Source organism: Scyliorhinus canicula, chromosome 15 (genome assembly GCF_902713615.1).
Source record: "Scyliorhinus canicula chromosome 15, sScyCan1.1, whole genome shotgun sequence".
Taxonomy (NCBI): Eukaryota; Metazoa; Chordata; class Chondrichthyes; order Carcharhiniformes; family Scyliorhinidae; genus Scyliorhinus; species Scyliorhinus canicula.
The window spans coordinates 103438922-103454144 of NC_052160.1; the positions used below are offsets into that span (position 1 = coordinate 103438922).

Below are 15223 nucleotides of genomic sequence, written 5' to 3' on the forward strand. Positions count from 1 at the left end.
AACAAAGAACAACACAGCACAGGAACTGTGACCCCTACTATCTTAATTTCAAGTCGACATTTTAATTTTGTTCTTGCAGTCAAGAACGTTAAGAGGAAATTTTTTAGAGGCACTTAAAATGAAGAGTATTGATAGAAATGAACATTCGGCACAAAATTATTATTTATGTGGGAAAATGTGGATTAATTAAGGAATGCCAGAATGGATTCATTCAGGGCAAATTGTGTGTCACTAACTTGCTTGAGTTTTTTGATGAGGTAACAGAGAGGGTTGATTAGGTGTTGATGTAGTGTACATAAACTTGCAAAAGTGATTGAATATGGTGCCTCATAACCGACCTGTGATCAAAGGTAGAGCTCATGGAAGAAAACAGACATCAGCAACGTGGACACAAAATCGGCTGAGTGACAGGGGACAGAGTAGTGGTGAACGGTTGCTTTTCGGGCTGGAGGAAGCGTTCCTCAGGAATGGGTGGCAAGACTCCTCTTCTTCCTGATATATATTAACTATTTAGACTTTGGTGTTCAAGGCACAATTTCTAAATTTGTGGATGATACAATGAGAAACTTGGAATTATTGTAAACCATGAAGAGCACAGTGGAGAACTACAAAAGGACATGGACAGATTGCTGGAATGAAATGTAATGCAGAGAAGTGTGAAATGATTCATTTGGATAGGAGGAACACAGAGAGACAATGTAAAATAAAGGATGAAATTCTAAGAGTGCAGGAGCACAAGGTATAAATAATTGAAGGGGCAGGACAGTTGAACGAGCAGTTAATAAAATATACAGCATCCTGGGCTTTATCAATAGGGGTATAGAGTACAAAGACAAGGAAATTATGTTAAACCTGCATGAAATATTGTTTCAGCCTCAACTGGTGTATTGCGTCCAGTTCTGGACGTCACATTTTAGGAAGTATATAAAAGCATTAGAGAAGGTGCTGAAATGATTCATGAGAATTCATAGAATTTACAGTGCAGAAGGAGGCCATTTGGCCCATCGAGTCTGCACCTGCTCCTGGAAAGAGCACCCTACCCAAGGTCAACACCTCCACCCTATCCCCATAACCCAGTAACCCCACCCAACAGTAAGGGCAATTTTGGACACTAACGGCAATTTATCATGGCCAATCCACCTAACCTGCACATCTTTGGACTGTGGGAGGAAACCAAAGCACCCGGAGGAAACACACGCGCACAGGGGGAGGATATGCAGACTCCGCACAGACAGTGACCCAAGCCGGAATCGAACCTAGGAACCTGGAGCTGTGAAGCAATTGTGCTATCCGCAATGCTACCGTGCTGCCCCAGTTCCAAAATGGTTCCAAGTATGCTGGACTTCAGTTATGTAGAGAGATTGGAGAAATTGGGACTGTGTTCTCCGGCGAAGAGGAGGTGAAGAGGAGATTTTATAAAGTTATTCAAAATCATGAGGGGTTTAGATGAGGAGAAACTATCCCCACTGGTGGAAGGATCGAGAAACAGAGGGCACAGATTTAAGGTAATTGGCAACAGAAGCCATGGTGACATGAGGAAAAGGTATTTCATGCAGCGAGTAGCTAGGATCTGGAATAAATTGTCTGAGAATGTGGTGGAAGGCATGGTTAATTGAGACTTTCAAAGAAGAATTGAATCAATAGCTGAAAAGGAAAGATTTGCAGGGCTCTGGAGAAATTTCAGAGGAAAGGCAGTTGGTAAATGGCTTCTTCAAAGGACCAGCACAGACACGACTGGCCAAATGGCTTTCTTCTGCACTGTAACCATTCTAAGATTGCATGATTGTTTAAGGTAAATAATGAGAAATTATTTCTAATGACTGAAAGGTTCAAAGGGCCGAATGGCTATTTCCTGCTCTTATTATCTCTGTCAGTACCCGGAAAATACAGATTTAAGGTTACTGGCATAAGAACCAAGGGTGACATGAGGAAACCTTTTCTCCGAAATATGTTGTCATGACCAAGAATGCACTAACGGCCCCTTATTAGACTCGCAATCTTAGGGGGAACAGTGCAGTGGGGTTGTCCATGTTGGGACTTTCCACATTGGGATTTGTCTCCTTTTGCAGCCTCTATGCGGCAACAGTTTGAACAACATGATGTCCGCCATCAGGAATGAGACCCAGGAAGGAAGCATGCTCTCCAGGCCAAGAAAGCGACCTGGAGCATAACAATGAATTTAAAAAAGACACTGGTGTGTGAATTCCCACTAGCCAGGTTTGCAAAGCATCGATCTTCTGAGGTATTTTCTTCCACCACTGTCCTTTTCTTGTGTTGCCATTGATTCCTTCTTTCTTGTCCTTTCTACTTGCATAATATTTAGAGAAAAAGTCCATTCGGCCCAACTAATCCATGCCAGTCTCCTCCTACTCCTCTTCATCTCACCCCATCAACAAATCACCCCTTTTATTCCTTTCTCTCTCTTGTCCTAATCTCGCTTCCCGAGAATGCAATTTTCTTTCAAGTTTTCTCAGAAATGTCTTCCTGATTCGCTCTCTAATATACAACAGAAATTAAATATGCCCTTATTGTCTTCTTTTTGTACTAACCAGCTCGATGCAGAAGATATGCTCACTTCCTGTAAGACTTGATGGTACCATAAATAGAAGGGTGAGGTGAACGGTTACATTATATTTTCTGAAATGGATATAAGAGGCACATACACCCAGGAACTTTCAAATGTCAAAGTAACTAGCATAAACAGGTGCAGCTGTTGTTCACCCTGCATCCTCATTATCAGATTTCTAGCACAATCTAATGATGACAAACAAGAAAAATCATAAGTGTTGATACAAATGATTTTTTTGTCCAACTTTTATTTTGTGGCAATAGCTAAAAATATATTAATTAGTAGAATATGTAGCTGAGTAGGCCATGTACTTGTCAGCTACAACCCTGCATCAGTACCAGTACATTAACAGCTGAGTTTTAGGGAAAGACGTATTTTAAAGATTTAATTGGGTGACGGGTCAATGAACTAATGATTATTTGTATGGAGCCATGTAATTTTCTGTTCTTGTGTTGAGTGGTAATGCGTAATTTTGAAGTAACTTTCCTCTGTCCATATAGGACATTATAAAGACGTTACAGCCAAACTAGCTAACATGGTAAACATGAACACAACAGCGTCTCCTTTGTCATTACTAGCCAATACATTTTGGTCAGGATTCTCTGTTCTCTGCCATTGCAATGGAGAATCCTGATCGGATGGAGAATGGAGGGTTTGCCAAAAAACAGGATTGGCGTCAGGCGGCAGACCCTTCCCCAGTCTCCGCTTCCGTACCACCGCCCAACCCGCCCCGCGCTGGCGGGGATATGCAAGGTGCTGATTTGCATTCGTCAACATGTAATTAATGGCTGGAAGCCCAATTCTCCACCGCCCTCCCCCCCCCCCCCCCCCCCCACCCCGAAGTCACCAGATGAGCTTTGGTTTCAATATGGCATTGTGGACCCTGAGTGGAATCAAGAGGCTCACCCATTGCTAATGCGCCTCTCTGCCACTGCCAGGCTGCAGAAGGGGATTCCCAAGGCTCCTGAGGGTTGGGTGGGTGAGGGCTGTGGGTGAAGTTTCAACACTGGGACCCTTCCATGGTATGGGACCTCGTGTCTGGACTGCCTCTTCCAGCCCTGGGCAACCTGAAGATCACCCTTGGCATGGTGATCTCAGGCAACCCTCTGTCAACAGCATCATCCTGGTCAGACTTTTTAAACTCTGAGGTGGCCCTTTCAGCCTGAACTGCTCTGCCTGACAGTTAATGAGCAGTCCAGGCAGTTTAGTGAAAAATTAATGCAGGAACACATTCCCTTCTGAACATCTCCTTCCTCAGCCCTATGCCTTTCAAACTGCAGCTTTTAGAAGTGCCAGAGACTTACTAGGAAGCCCTCACCACTTGAAAAGGCTTCAAATACCTTGAGATCTTTTGAAATGCTAAGCATCCAATCAATTTCACAGAACAGTACCTTTCACTAGTCTGTGATTGACAGCTTAACGGTACAGACAAAGCTGCAAGTGGTTTGCTTATTTATCTTTCCCTTCACGCTTCAATGCATTGCAAATACCCTGTATTGATCCTAGCCACAATGTTTATAAACATATTGTTATGATTGACATCTCCCAACCCCTTCAGAGGAGCTAAGTGGTTTTACTTCCTCTTTCATAACTGCAGAAAGCACTTAGCATTGTTGATGTGGTGAGGAACTGTCAATCATAACAAGAATGTTTATAAATATTGTGGTTTGAATCAATGGGGGATACTTCAGATGCATTCAAGAGAAGGGAATAACAAATAAACAAAACTTCGGGCAGCTGTGTCGAAACATTAAGCTGTCAATCAAAGGCTAGTTAAAGATAAATTGAATGAATGTTTACCATTTCAAAGGATTTAATGGAATTTCAGGCTTTTGCTGTGCTGTGGGCTTTCTTGGAAGACTCTGACACTTCAAAACCTAACAGTTTTACAATCATTGAGCAGAGGGAGCAGATGCGAGGAAAGGTAAAGTCCTTTTTCCGGGAATCTTCAATTAACTGTCTGGTCTTCTCATCAGCTGTCAAGCAGAGAAGTTTAGAATGAAAAGGCCACTTCAACATTTAAACAGATCAAACCAGGATCAAGAACTTGAAGAGCGGGCTGTCTGAGATCACTTTGCCAATAGTGATCTTCAGGTTGCCTTGTGCTGGAAGAGGCGCTACAGACACTAGACTCCTATTCCAGGGGGAGGGTCCACCCCTTACCCACCCAAACCCCAGGACACTTGGGGGACACTCCTCCCTCTGCAGCCTGGCAGTGGGAAAGGGGAATAGGAACAATGGCCCACCTCCTTGACCCCCTTGGGATCCATTGTGCTAGGCCAGGGTGTTGGTGCCAGGAGGTAATGCACCATTGGCAGGGTTTGGGGATTGAAGGGAGTCTGGGGGAATGGGTGGTGGTGGGGGGATGAGAGTATTTGGGGGAGTTTTGGGTCACCCTCATGTGTGAATGCTGTGGGGGCTGTGACTTGTTCATCTCGAGGTGGGGCGGGGGGGGGGAGAATGGCCTTCCTCACTGAGGGGTTGGGTGCGTTCCCCTTGTCAGAGGGAGGGGTATCAACATTTGCATTGTTGGGGCGATGGGGGCATGTCCCTACCGTTTGGGATCAGGGCGCTCGTTCAAAACGGCGGTCGGTGATTTGGAAGGGAAGGGAACATCATACTCTTGCCACCATGCTTAGATTTTCATGGCCGAGGGATGAGCATAGCATCTGGGCGACGTTTCTAGCGCCAGCAGAGACCAGTCCTGATTCTCCAATTGCTGGAGCACTTAGACTCCGGAAAGGAGAATCTTACTATTTGTCATGGTGCTATTTCTGCTTCAACTTTTCCACTAACTCCTAATTTACTTTCTCCCCTCTTGAAGGGAGTAACTCATGCAGAAGCACAATATCCAAGTGGCTGTCTGCCAATTATGAGCTTAGACAATAAGTGATCACGGGCCATTTGTGGCACCAGAGAGGGATGGGAGTCTCTTTCACAACATGGGCGAAAATCGGCGACACCCCGCAGGGTCAGAGAATCGCCCGGGACCGGCGGAAATCCCGCTCCCACGGTGGCAAGAATTCTCCGCCACCCAGGAACTGGCGGGGCGGGAATCGTGTCGCCCCGATCGGCGTGCCCCCCCGCGGCGATTCTCGTGCCCACGATGGGCCGAAGCCCCGCCGCTGAGAGGCCTCTCCCGCCGCCGTGGTTTCAACCACCTCTGGTGGCGGCGGTATTGGCGGCGCGAGTGGACACCCCGGGTCCTGGGCGGGGCGCGGGGCGATTGGACCCCGGGGGGTGTCCCCACGGTGGCCAGGCCCGCGATCGGGGCCCACCGTGGGGCCACTCTTTTTCTTCCGCCGCCGCCACAGCCTCCACCATGGCGGAGGCGGAAGAGAACCCCCGTACCGTGCATGCGCCGGTGGTGACGTCAACGGTAGCTAACGCACCGGCACATGCGCGAACCGGCGAAGGCCTTTCGGCCAGCCCTGATGCCGGGCATCAAAGGCCGTAGGCGCCGGTTTTGGCGCCAGTCGGCGTGGCACGAACCACTCCAGCGCGGGCCTAGCCCCTCAATGTGAGGGCTTGGCCCCTAAAGGTGGCGGCGGGTTTGGCGGCGCGTGCGGACCCCCGGGATCTTGGGGGGGGCGCGGGGCGATTGGACCCCGGGGGGTGTCCCCACGGTGGACCGCCCGCAGATCGGTGGGCCCTGATCGCAGGCCTGGCCACCGTGGGGACACCCCCTGGGGTCCGATCGCCCCACGCCCCCCCCAGGAGCCCGGGGGCCCGCTCAGGCCACCAATCCCGCCGCCACCAGAGGTGGTTGAAACCACGGCGGCGGGAGAGGCCTCTCAATGGCGGGACTTCTTTTTTTTTTAGAACAGTACAGCACAGAACAGGCCCTTCAGCCCTCGATGTTGTGCCGAGCAATTATCATCCTACTCAAACCCACGTATCCACCCTATACCCGTAACCCAACAACCCCCCCCCCCCCACCTTACTTTTTAGGACACTACGGGCAATTTAGCATGGCCAATCCACCTAACCCGCACATCTTTGGACTGTGGGAGGAAACCGGAGCACCCGGAGGAAACCCACGCACAAACAGGGAGGACGTTCCGACTCCGCACAGACAGTGACCCAGCCGGGAATCGAACCTGGGACCCTGGAGCTGTGAAGCATTTATGCTAACCACCATGCTACCATGCTACCGTGCTGCCATCACGGGCCAGAGAATCGCCGCGGGGGGCACGCCGATCGGGGCGGCGCGATTCCCGCCCCCGTCAATTCCCGGGTGGCGGAGAATTCCGGCCACTGCGGGGGTGGGATTTTCGCCGGTCCTGGTGATTCTCCGACCCTGTGGGGGGTCGGAGAATTTCGCCCCATGTCTGCATACAAACGTCCAGCAGTATCGAGGAGGCGACAATCAGGAGCAAGAGTCCGAGCTATTTTTCACTTGCCTTGCCTGAGGATGTCAGAGGTTGATTTTTTTCATAAGGAAGTTATGATTTGCAGCAGATAATAAAGCAGTAGGTACTGCTTTACAGTCCAACAAAACCTGTTTTATGAAAACATTAATTTATTTCATAAAAATCCTGGATCTGGAAAGAATATTGGCTGAACAATATGGGTTAGCGTTTGGTGTAAAATCATTCAGTTTTTGTGTGTGGCTAACACCAACTTGACTCAATGTAGAATTCTTTCCCAGGCTTCCCTGTCTCTAGATTTAACTCAACGTTGTTGTTACTGAATGCTGACGGATATTTGGGATTTCCGATAATGTGCCATTTCCCATGGCACAACTTGAAATGCATTAATTATGATAAACACAATGAAGTAGAATTTAAGAAATAGATAAATAAACTGCAAGTCAGTGGCGGTTAACTGTCACTCAGCTGTAAGTGGTGCCCTGACTGTCAATTATGGCAGTTGGCAGTTGTTATGTTGTTAAACTATTCGGATCAGATTTAGGAACTATATGTTCACGCGTATGAACCCATAAAGACCAGAGTTCCATGTCTTTCACTACTGCACTACGACCTGTGCATCGAAGTAACAATGTATAAATCCACAGCACATGATTGAACCTGAGGAATATATTCCATGAAGCTCCAGAATTTGAGTCTAACTGTTTAAAGCTCTGGGAACCACATGATATAAGAGCAGTTGATTGAACTGTTGCAACTATTGTGTTTCAAAAGGTATGTGCTCGAAGAACCTAGACTGATGCACTGAACTAAACCAATCTGCTCACAAAAACATTGCGGGTGCCGGAATCTGAAACATGAACACTGCTGGGAAGACTCTGCAGGTCAAGCAACATCCACAAGGAGAGAAGTCAGAGATAACGTTTCAAATCCTTTGGCTCTCCGTCAGAACTTGTTTGCTGAACAGTTGTGACAATGGGAATTGGGTGAGGGCATTCAGAGCTACAAAATAATTTAAATCAAAGGGCAATAGTTAATATATTATGATCAGCATAATCCCCACCAGCGGCAACAGCAAGCTTCCCGTGCTGATGGAAAGATGCAAATGGTGCATCTGAAAGCATTTGCATAATTGGCTGGAGGCCTGATTCTCCACGCCCCCATGGTACTCCGACCCTCTTAGCCGGGATTCACATGGGTGTGTATTGGTGCAAGTGTTTTTCGAGCATGCCCTAAAGCAGTGGACCCTACAGTGGGATAGGTATTTAACTTTGCTCCAAAAGGTCATCTGAGGCATCTCTTCCCCCATAACACAAATCCTGCCCACTCCAGCCCTCCCCAGCACCCCCCACCAGACCTCCAACTGAGAACCCCCATCAGATGCCCATCTCAGAGACCCCCCTATCTCAGAGACCTCCCTATCTCAGAGACCCCCCATCTCAGAGACCCCCCCGTCTCAGAGACCCCCCCTGTCTCAGAGATCCCCCTGTCTCAGAAACCCCCCAATCTCAGAGACCCCCCATCTCAAAGTCCCCCCGTCTCAGAGACCCCCCATCTCAGAGACCCCCTATCTCAGAGACCCCCATCTCAGAGACCCCCTATCTCAGAGACCCCCCTATCTCAGAGACCCCCCCATCTCAGAGACCCCCTATCTCAGAGACCCCCCTGTCTCAGAGACCCCCCTGTCTCAGAGACCCCCCTGTCTCAGAGACCCCCCCGTCTCTGAGACCCCACCCTGTCTCCGAAACCCCACCCTGTCTCCGAGACCCCCTGCCTTCTGAAAGCCCCCTGCCTTCTGAGAGCCCCCCTACCTTCTGAGACCCCCCTTCCTTCTGAGACCCCCTGCCTTCTAAGACCCCCCCCCCCCGCCTTCTGAGACCCAGCTGCCTCTCGAGACCCCCGCTGCCTCTCGAGACTCCCCTGCCTCTCGAGACCCCAGTCACCCCTGCCTGGAAGCTAAAGAGCTGTCCCGGCAGAAACAGTGAAAAAGTCACTGTTTTTTCACTTACCAGTCGCTTGCACTTGCTGCCTCAGATAGAAGGGCAGCACGGTAGCATGGTGGTTAGCATAAATGCTTCACAGCTCCAGGGTCCCAGGTTCGATTCCCGGCTGGGTCACTGTCTGTGCGGAGTCTGCACGTCCTCCCCATGTGTGCGTGGGTTTCCTCCGGGTGCTCCGGTTTCCTCCCACAGTCCAAAGATGTGCGGGTTAGGTGGATTGGCCATGCTAAATTGCCCGTAGTGTCCTAAAAAGTAAGGTTAAGGGGGGGTTGTTGGGTTACGGGTATAGGGTGGATACGTGGGTTTGAGTAGGGTGATCATGGCTCGGCACAACATCGAGGGCCGAAGGGCCTGTTCTGTGCTGTACTGTTCTATGTTCTATGTTCTATGTAAGTGTTAAAAGCAGCAACTATTACGTAATAGAAAATTGAAACACATCACAAGACTTTGAATCCCCCTCAGATCCTTGATCTGTGAAGTGTCGCTTTCAAAAGAAATAGGTTTTAGTCGGCTGTAATTGACAGGCTAATAGCTTCCAGACAGCCAGGTATCTGGATTGTTCATTTTTGTTTCCCTTCATTTTTAAATGCATCTCGAGTACACTGCTGTGAAGCTAACCACAATGTTTATAAACATCCAGCTACGATTGACCAATCTCACCACATCAATATAAGTTAAGTGCTTTCTGCTGAGGAAAAGAGGAAGTGTGTCCCTTATCTCCTAGACAGGGGTTTAAGAATGCCGTTGCGACAGCACAGAATTATTGGCTGCAATTCCTATACCATTCATACGTAGATATGCCAGGATACATCCCGAGTCCAAGATACCAACGTTTTCAGGAAATGTTTCTAGTTGATTAAACCCAGGCTCAGGCTTTCTGAGGAACATCTGGAGTCACTGCAAGGCATTGGGGAGGCTGACAATTTTCTGAAGTACTGGTTCCAGGAAGTGGTTATCCTGCAGCTACAGAAATGATGGCAAGGAGGTGGTCATCCAGCAACGTAGGATGATGCATGTAGCATGTTATTCCCGTGTCTGCGTGGGTGCTCCGGTTTCGTCCCACAGTCCAAAGATTTGCAGGTTAGCTGGATTGGATATACTAAATCGTCCCTAGGTGTGTTTCCAGGGATACGGTGGGGGATTGTGCCTAGTTTAGGGTGCTCTTCCAGAGTGGCAGTGCAGACTCGATGGCCTCCTTCTGCACTGTAGGGATTTTACAATTCTATGAAAGGAGGAGAGATAGTGATATAGAGAGGTTTAAAGGCTTAACCTTGAACTCTTCCCACCAGTATTAAAATTGAGGCCAGGTGGGAAACAGCATTAAATGGTCAGTAATTGTCCATTTAAAGGCCTAATTGGGCAAAGGTGACAGGCTCGGCAGGGCCTCACCTGTCTTCTGTACAATTGTGGACCCGGCAGGAGGCTATCTGGGGAGCTTTATGGACCATTCTAACCCCACGCCTGTCGTCCTGCTGGCAGGGAACTGTAAAATTCTGCCCAAAGTCTTTACCAGGGTATAATTCTCAATTAAACAGCTGACTGTTAACATTTTCTTACCAGCAACCAGTATTACATTTTGATCAAATGATTTTCAGAAAACTGAGGGATGAAAAAACTCAAGGGTGTCTGAGGGATCTACCAGTTGAGAAGCGCAGTCAAACTTTCCTTTATGGAAAGTTGAAGATATATTACATCACGTTCATGTACTTAGTGCAAACACAAATGCTTCTCTTACATTTTGGCACTTCCCAATGAGCGATTGTCTTACTTACCCGAGAGGCCACCCACGTCCATTTTCTTCAGGTTCTTTGCCTCTAGGATGCAGACAGTGAGTTTCCCGGCAGTTGGAACGTAACGCAAAGAGGTGCAAATGTCTCCGAGTTTCTCTGGCTGTCGGAAAATATCACAGAAATCTGGATGGTTACAAAAGATGGTTACTACTTTTGCATGTTATAATGTAGAAGATTAGCTTACTGAAGGGAGCAGCACAGCGAAAGAGGGAGATATGATTCCACATCACAATCTGAGGGTAATTCCTGTATTGCTACTGTTGAACTGACGTGATTTAAAAGCTGATCTCTATGCAAGCAAGTTTTCAGTATTGAATCCTGAACGTTGTTTGCAGCATATGATTGTTCCAAGACAAGGACTTGACTTTTCTTACTGCGCAACAGTGACTAGGACTTGGTACGGCATCAAAATCTTACGCAACATTGCATTCAACAAAGGTTAACATTTTCAATAGCTTTTACAGTGAGAGGAGAGTGTACAAATTTGAAATTCATGTCAAATCACTGGCCGTGCTGATTGCCTCTGTTTACCCTGCGGGGGAGCAGGCAAAACTGACAGCAACTTGCATATTTCCACGTTTAACTGTGCATAAGCAGGTGCCGGAAGTTGCCATCAGTTTTACATGGTTGGGGCAACAAGCGCCGCCAGTTTTAGTGTCATAATAACGGCAAATTCCACGCCATTCTAATTTTTCCTCTCTTATTCTACTTCCTTTCTATAGTGTGCCACCGCATGGGTGTCAGCGACAGTTTCAAGGCACAAAACCTACCTCTTCTTTCTCAGCACTCTCGAGATCTCGCCATTCTTCAAGTTGCTGGCCAAGGTCCACTTTGGTCATCAATACCATTACTTGACCGATGCAGTCATGTTTGGAAAATCGATCAAAGTCATAAACTGCCATCACCAAGGTCTTCCCTCCCAGCTCTTGATAAGGAACCTGCAAATTAAATTCAGTTAAAGGCAAAATGAAGTGACATAGATCCATGGATGTCATGCGATGTTAGCTGCCTGATTCCTCTACATCTCACTGTAACATCTACAGCAAATTTCCTTATGGAGGGCTGGGGGGGAGAATCCAATTACTACAGAATAGCAATTCTCAGATAATGTTTGTTTGATTTGCAGTAGGAAACATTTTTTTATTAAGTCAGCAGCATTTATAGAGATGAAATGTGCATTCATAGTGATTTCCAGGGCACTTTGCAAACTATTCATGATAGATATATCTAGCTACTTGTCTCTGTTTTGACTCATTAGAATAGTGAATCTCAATTGCTTAATATCTCAACAGTTTAACAATATGAAATTGTGTTGAGACTATAATATCAAAACAAAGTCATGAACCTTCAGCCACAGTTAAAAACTCATAGTGTCTAACAAGATTTGACAAAGCAACCTATTTATTAATTGAAAATATCTTGCAGCACTAAGTACAGTGGACAGTTCTCCCAACATCTCCTTTGTAAATCTACTAGTGATTCTCAACAAAGTTTTTCAGGTTACACAAGAAACCTTTAACCTGATTAGACATTTGACAGCAGGAAAACAATTATGGTTTTGCTTTTGCAAAATAAATTTGATTGAAGCAAATATTATCGGACATGACTGTCTGTGGGATAGTACGTAAACTATTTACTGACAATGGAGAGTTGACCCTGGCATTTCAAATGTACCTTTCATACTGATTATGTGGTGAATTCTATGGCCAGGTATAACTATCACAGCCCACATAATGTAATTCTAGACAGCTAGCTCCATGTGGTTGTCCTTCAGAGGTCTAAAAGATAAATAATTCATGAGAGAACCAGACAGCAGATACTGGAGTGAATCTTCATTTTTAGTGCTACCAGTGCAGAACTTCCCCCACTGGGAATACATATCAAGAATTTGAGTGTACGCCTCATTAATTTTCATGGACGGGAAATCACAGGCTCACAAATGAGCTGAATTCATACTATGTGCCCCTGGTGTGTGAAACTCTGCATGGAAATCTTAAAGATGAAAAGTTTCTCTGCCGTGTGGTGTGGTCTGAACCAAACGGGCCAGTGAAGCTTGGTCCACCACCTATATTGAGTTGGCCAATTTTAGTGGAGTGATTTTTTTTCCCTGACCATTTCTGGGCTTGGGAAGAGACAATTTGGGCTAGATTTTCTGTTTCTTCAGCCATGTGTTTCTCTGTGGCACACCGTTTGCTGACTTCAGGATTCTATCTTCCTTCCACTTGTCAATGGGATATCCCATTGAAACCACCACACGCCGCAGGGAAACCTGCAGGCGGGGGTGCACTACCGGCAGGAAAAGTGACTCGCAACAGCCGGAGAATTCCGGCCAAGGTTTTGCCAGGGTCATTAGTCTACTTGCTATTTTACAATTCCAGCCTGCGGGAATTGCATACGTGGGCATTGCCAGTATCTGCGAGGATGTTATGTCCTCTTTCTTGGACAAGCCTGTCAGCATTGACTGATGGTCAAATTTCAAGACATTAGAGGAGCACTTTGGAACAGTTATCTCAAATGGAGGTTGTTCATCATATATCAATGTTGAGATGAGTTTGATTGTGCAGCGTATGCCTGAAATGTGTTATGACCTCCATAGAGACCGATAAATTTAAAAGAAATTTGAACTTCCAGTGAAAAGTATGATACAAGCTGGCACATTTTAAGACTTTTACTGTAACAAAAGATTTAAAACACAAATAACTAAACACGATCTTTGTGGATAATTTATATATTTTTTTTTTTATTTATTTTTTTTATAAATTTAGATTACCCAATTATTTTTTCTAATTAAGGGGCAATTTAGTGTGGCCAATCCACCTACTTTGCACATTTTTGGGTTGTGGGGGCGAAACCCACGCAGACACGGGGAGAATGTGCAAACTCCACACGGACAGTGACCCAGAGCCGGGATCGAACCTGGGACCTCAGCGCCGTGAGGCGGTTGCGCTAACCACTAGGCCACCGTGCTGCCCCTGATAATTTATATTTTAAACCAAAAAACAGAACATTCCCCTTTTTCTTTTAGCACAATCAAAAACACACTTCACAAATATACTTTACACTGCCCTTTAAGTAGACATTCAATTCTCCTGGACAAGCTTTGGAGGTTTTATTTCTGTCCTTTACATTTTTTTAGCCTGAGAACTTTTGATCTCAGAATTACCTAGCACAAGCGAGGTAAATCTTCCAGCCTTGTTTTAACTCCTTATGAATTTGGACTTTTAAATCTAAGTGCAAGCTCCCACCAACTTTCCTGCAGTGAACCACATTATCTTGATACTGAGAGCTACTCTTCCTTTCCAAGATCCTGGCCGATCATTATTTTCTGTGAATTTGCAGGGATATTTGCAACCATTTTCTTCTCAAAGTTAATTTCCATAGCAACGTGAATTACGTGGACCTTGCATCCAGATGGAAATGATGACCAGTTATCCTTGACTCTCTTTTATTTTGGAAGTAAATTAACAGTTTAAAGTGCAATTGTTTGTAATCTAACATTCTCAACACTTTTCGTGGTCTTTGGAGACTCTCAGTCAATCCACCTTTAGCACCCGGGCTTCTGCATTGTCGCAAAGCTTGCATCTTCTTCCTCGTAAAACAATCTGGGCCCCTTTAATTTCTAACAATCAAACCACGAGGCTTGCTGTCAGGCAGATTTCAGAAGAGGTCAAATTAACCCCTTCATTTAACCTTAAGTTAATCACACAGCTCTAAAACAAAAAAACATAATACTCATGATTCTAACCTATGTGAGTGGCACGTTCACTCTCTCCATTGACATTCATATTTCAATAGGTGTGAATAACATCGATGCAAATGGTAAAAGTAATATTCATGTGTTTATACTGGACATTGGGGAAAGAAGTGGATAATTCATTATTCTGTTAGTAACATCATAAACTCCAATCTTTACATTTCCACATTTTGTGATGTTGCCATGTGTTCAAAAATACCTGGGATGGCAGGTTTTCAGATTCATCCACGTGAGCAGAGAATATTTCTGCATGAAGGCAGATTACACTAGAAGCCTAATTAAGACAATATTCTCCATTTTTCAAATGGTTTTTGGGGGATATTCAGTGAATGAAATGTTGATTAAACTTTGAGGCATATCAATAGGATTGTTTGTGAGCAGTCAGACTGCTAACTGCCCCTGCATCTTTCATTCTCATAACCCTGAGTGCTGAATCCCACTGGACATTGCCATTGTAGGACAGAAAGGACACCTGTGAAATTATTCAGCCATAACAGGGTGAGGGTCTGACTGAAGAATTGTTTAAATCTTATATCAGTATGTAAAGAGGAAGAAATTAGGAATAGTAACTGTGGAACTGTTAGAAGCTGGTACTGGGGTAAATTCAAATGGCAAATAAGGCAATGGTGGAGGCATTAAATGGCCATCTAGCATCAGCCTTCATAAAAACTATTCTAAAAATAGTGGAAATCCAGGATCCAGTGAAAATGAGGAACTAAAAAAAAATACTTGTGGAGAAA

At 45.8% G+C, this 15223-nt stretch overlaps 1 protein-coding gene across 8 annotated transcripts in view; it reads right to left on the bottom strand.

Annotated features, from left to right (window-relative positions):
- Positions 1 to 15223, bottom strand: part of LOC119978275 (synaptotagmin-B) — an 835178-nt gene that overhangs the window by 87029 nt on the left and 732926 nt on the right. For all 8 annotated transcript variants that reach the window (XM_038819768.1, XM_038819769.1, XM_038819766.1 and 5 more), the window contains 2 exons: positions 11500 to 11667; positions 10712 to 10829 (listed from right to left, as the gene is read on the bottom strand). In XM_038819768.1, coding sequence (XP_038675696.1) covers positions 10712 to 10829; positions 11500 to 11667 — 286 coding nt within the window. The remainder of the gene's footprint in view (positions 1 to 10711; positions 10830 to 11499; positions 11668 to 15223) is intronic.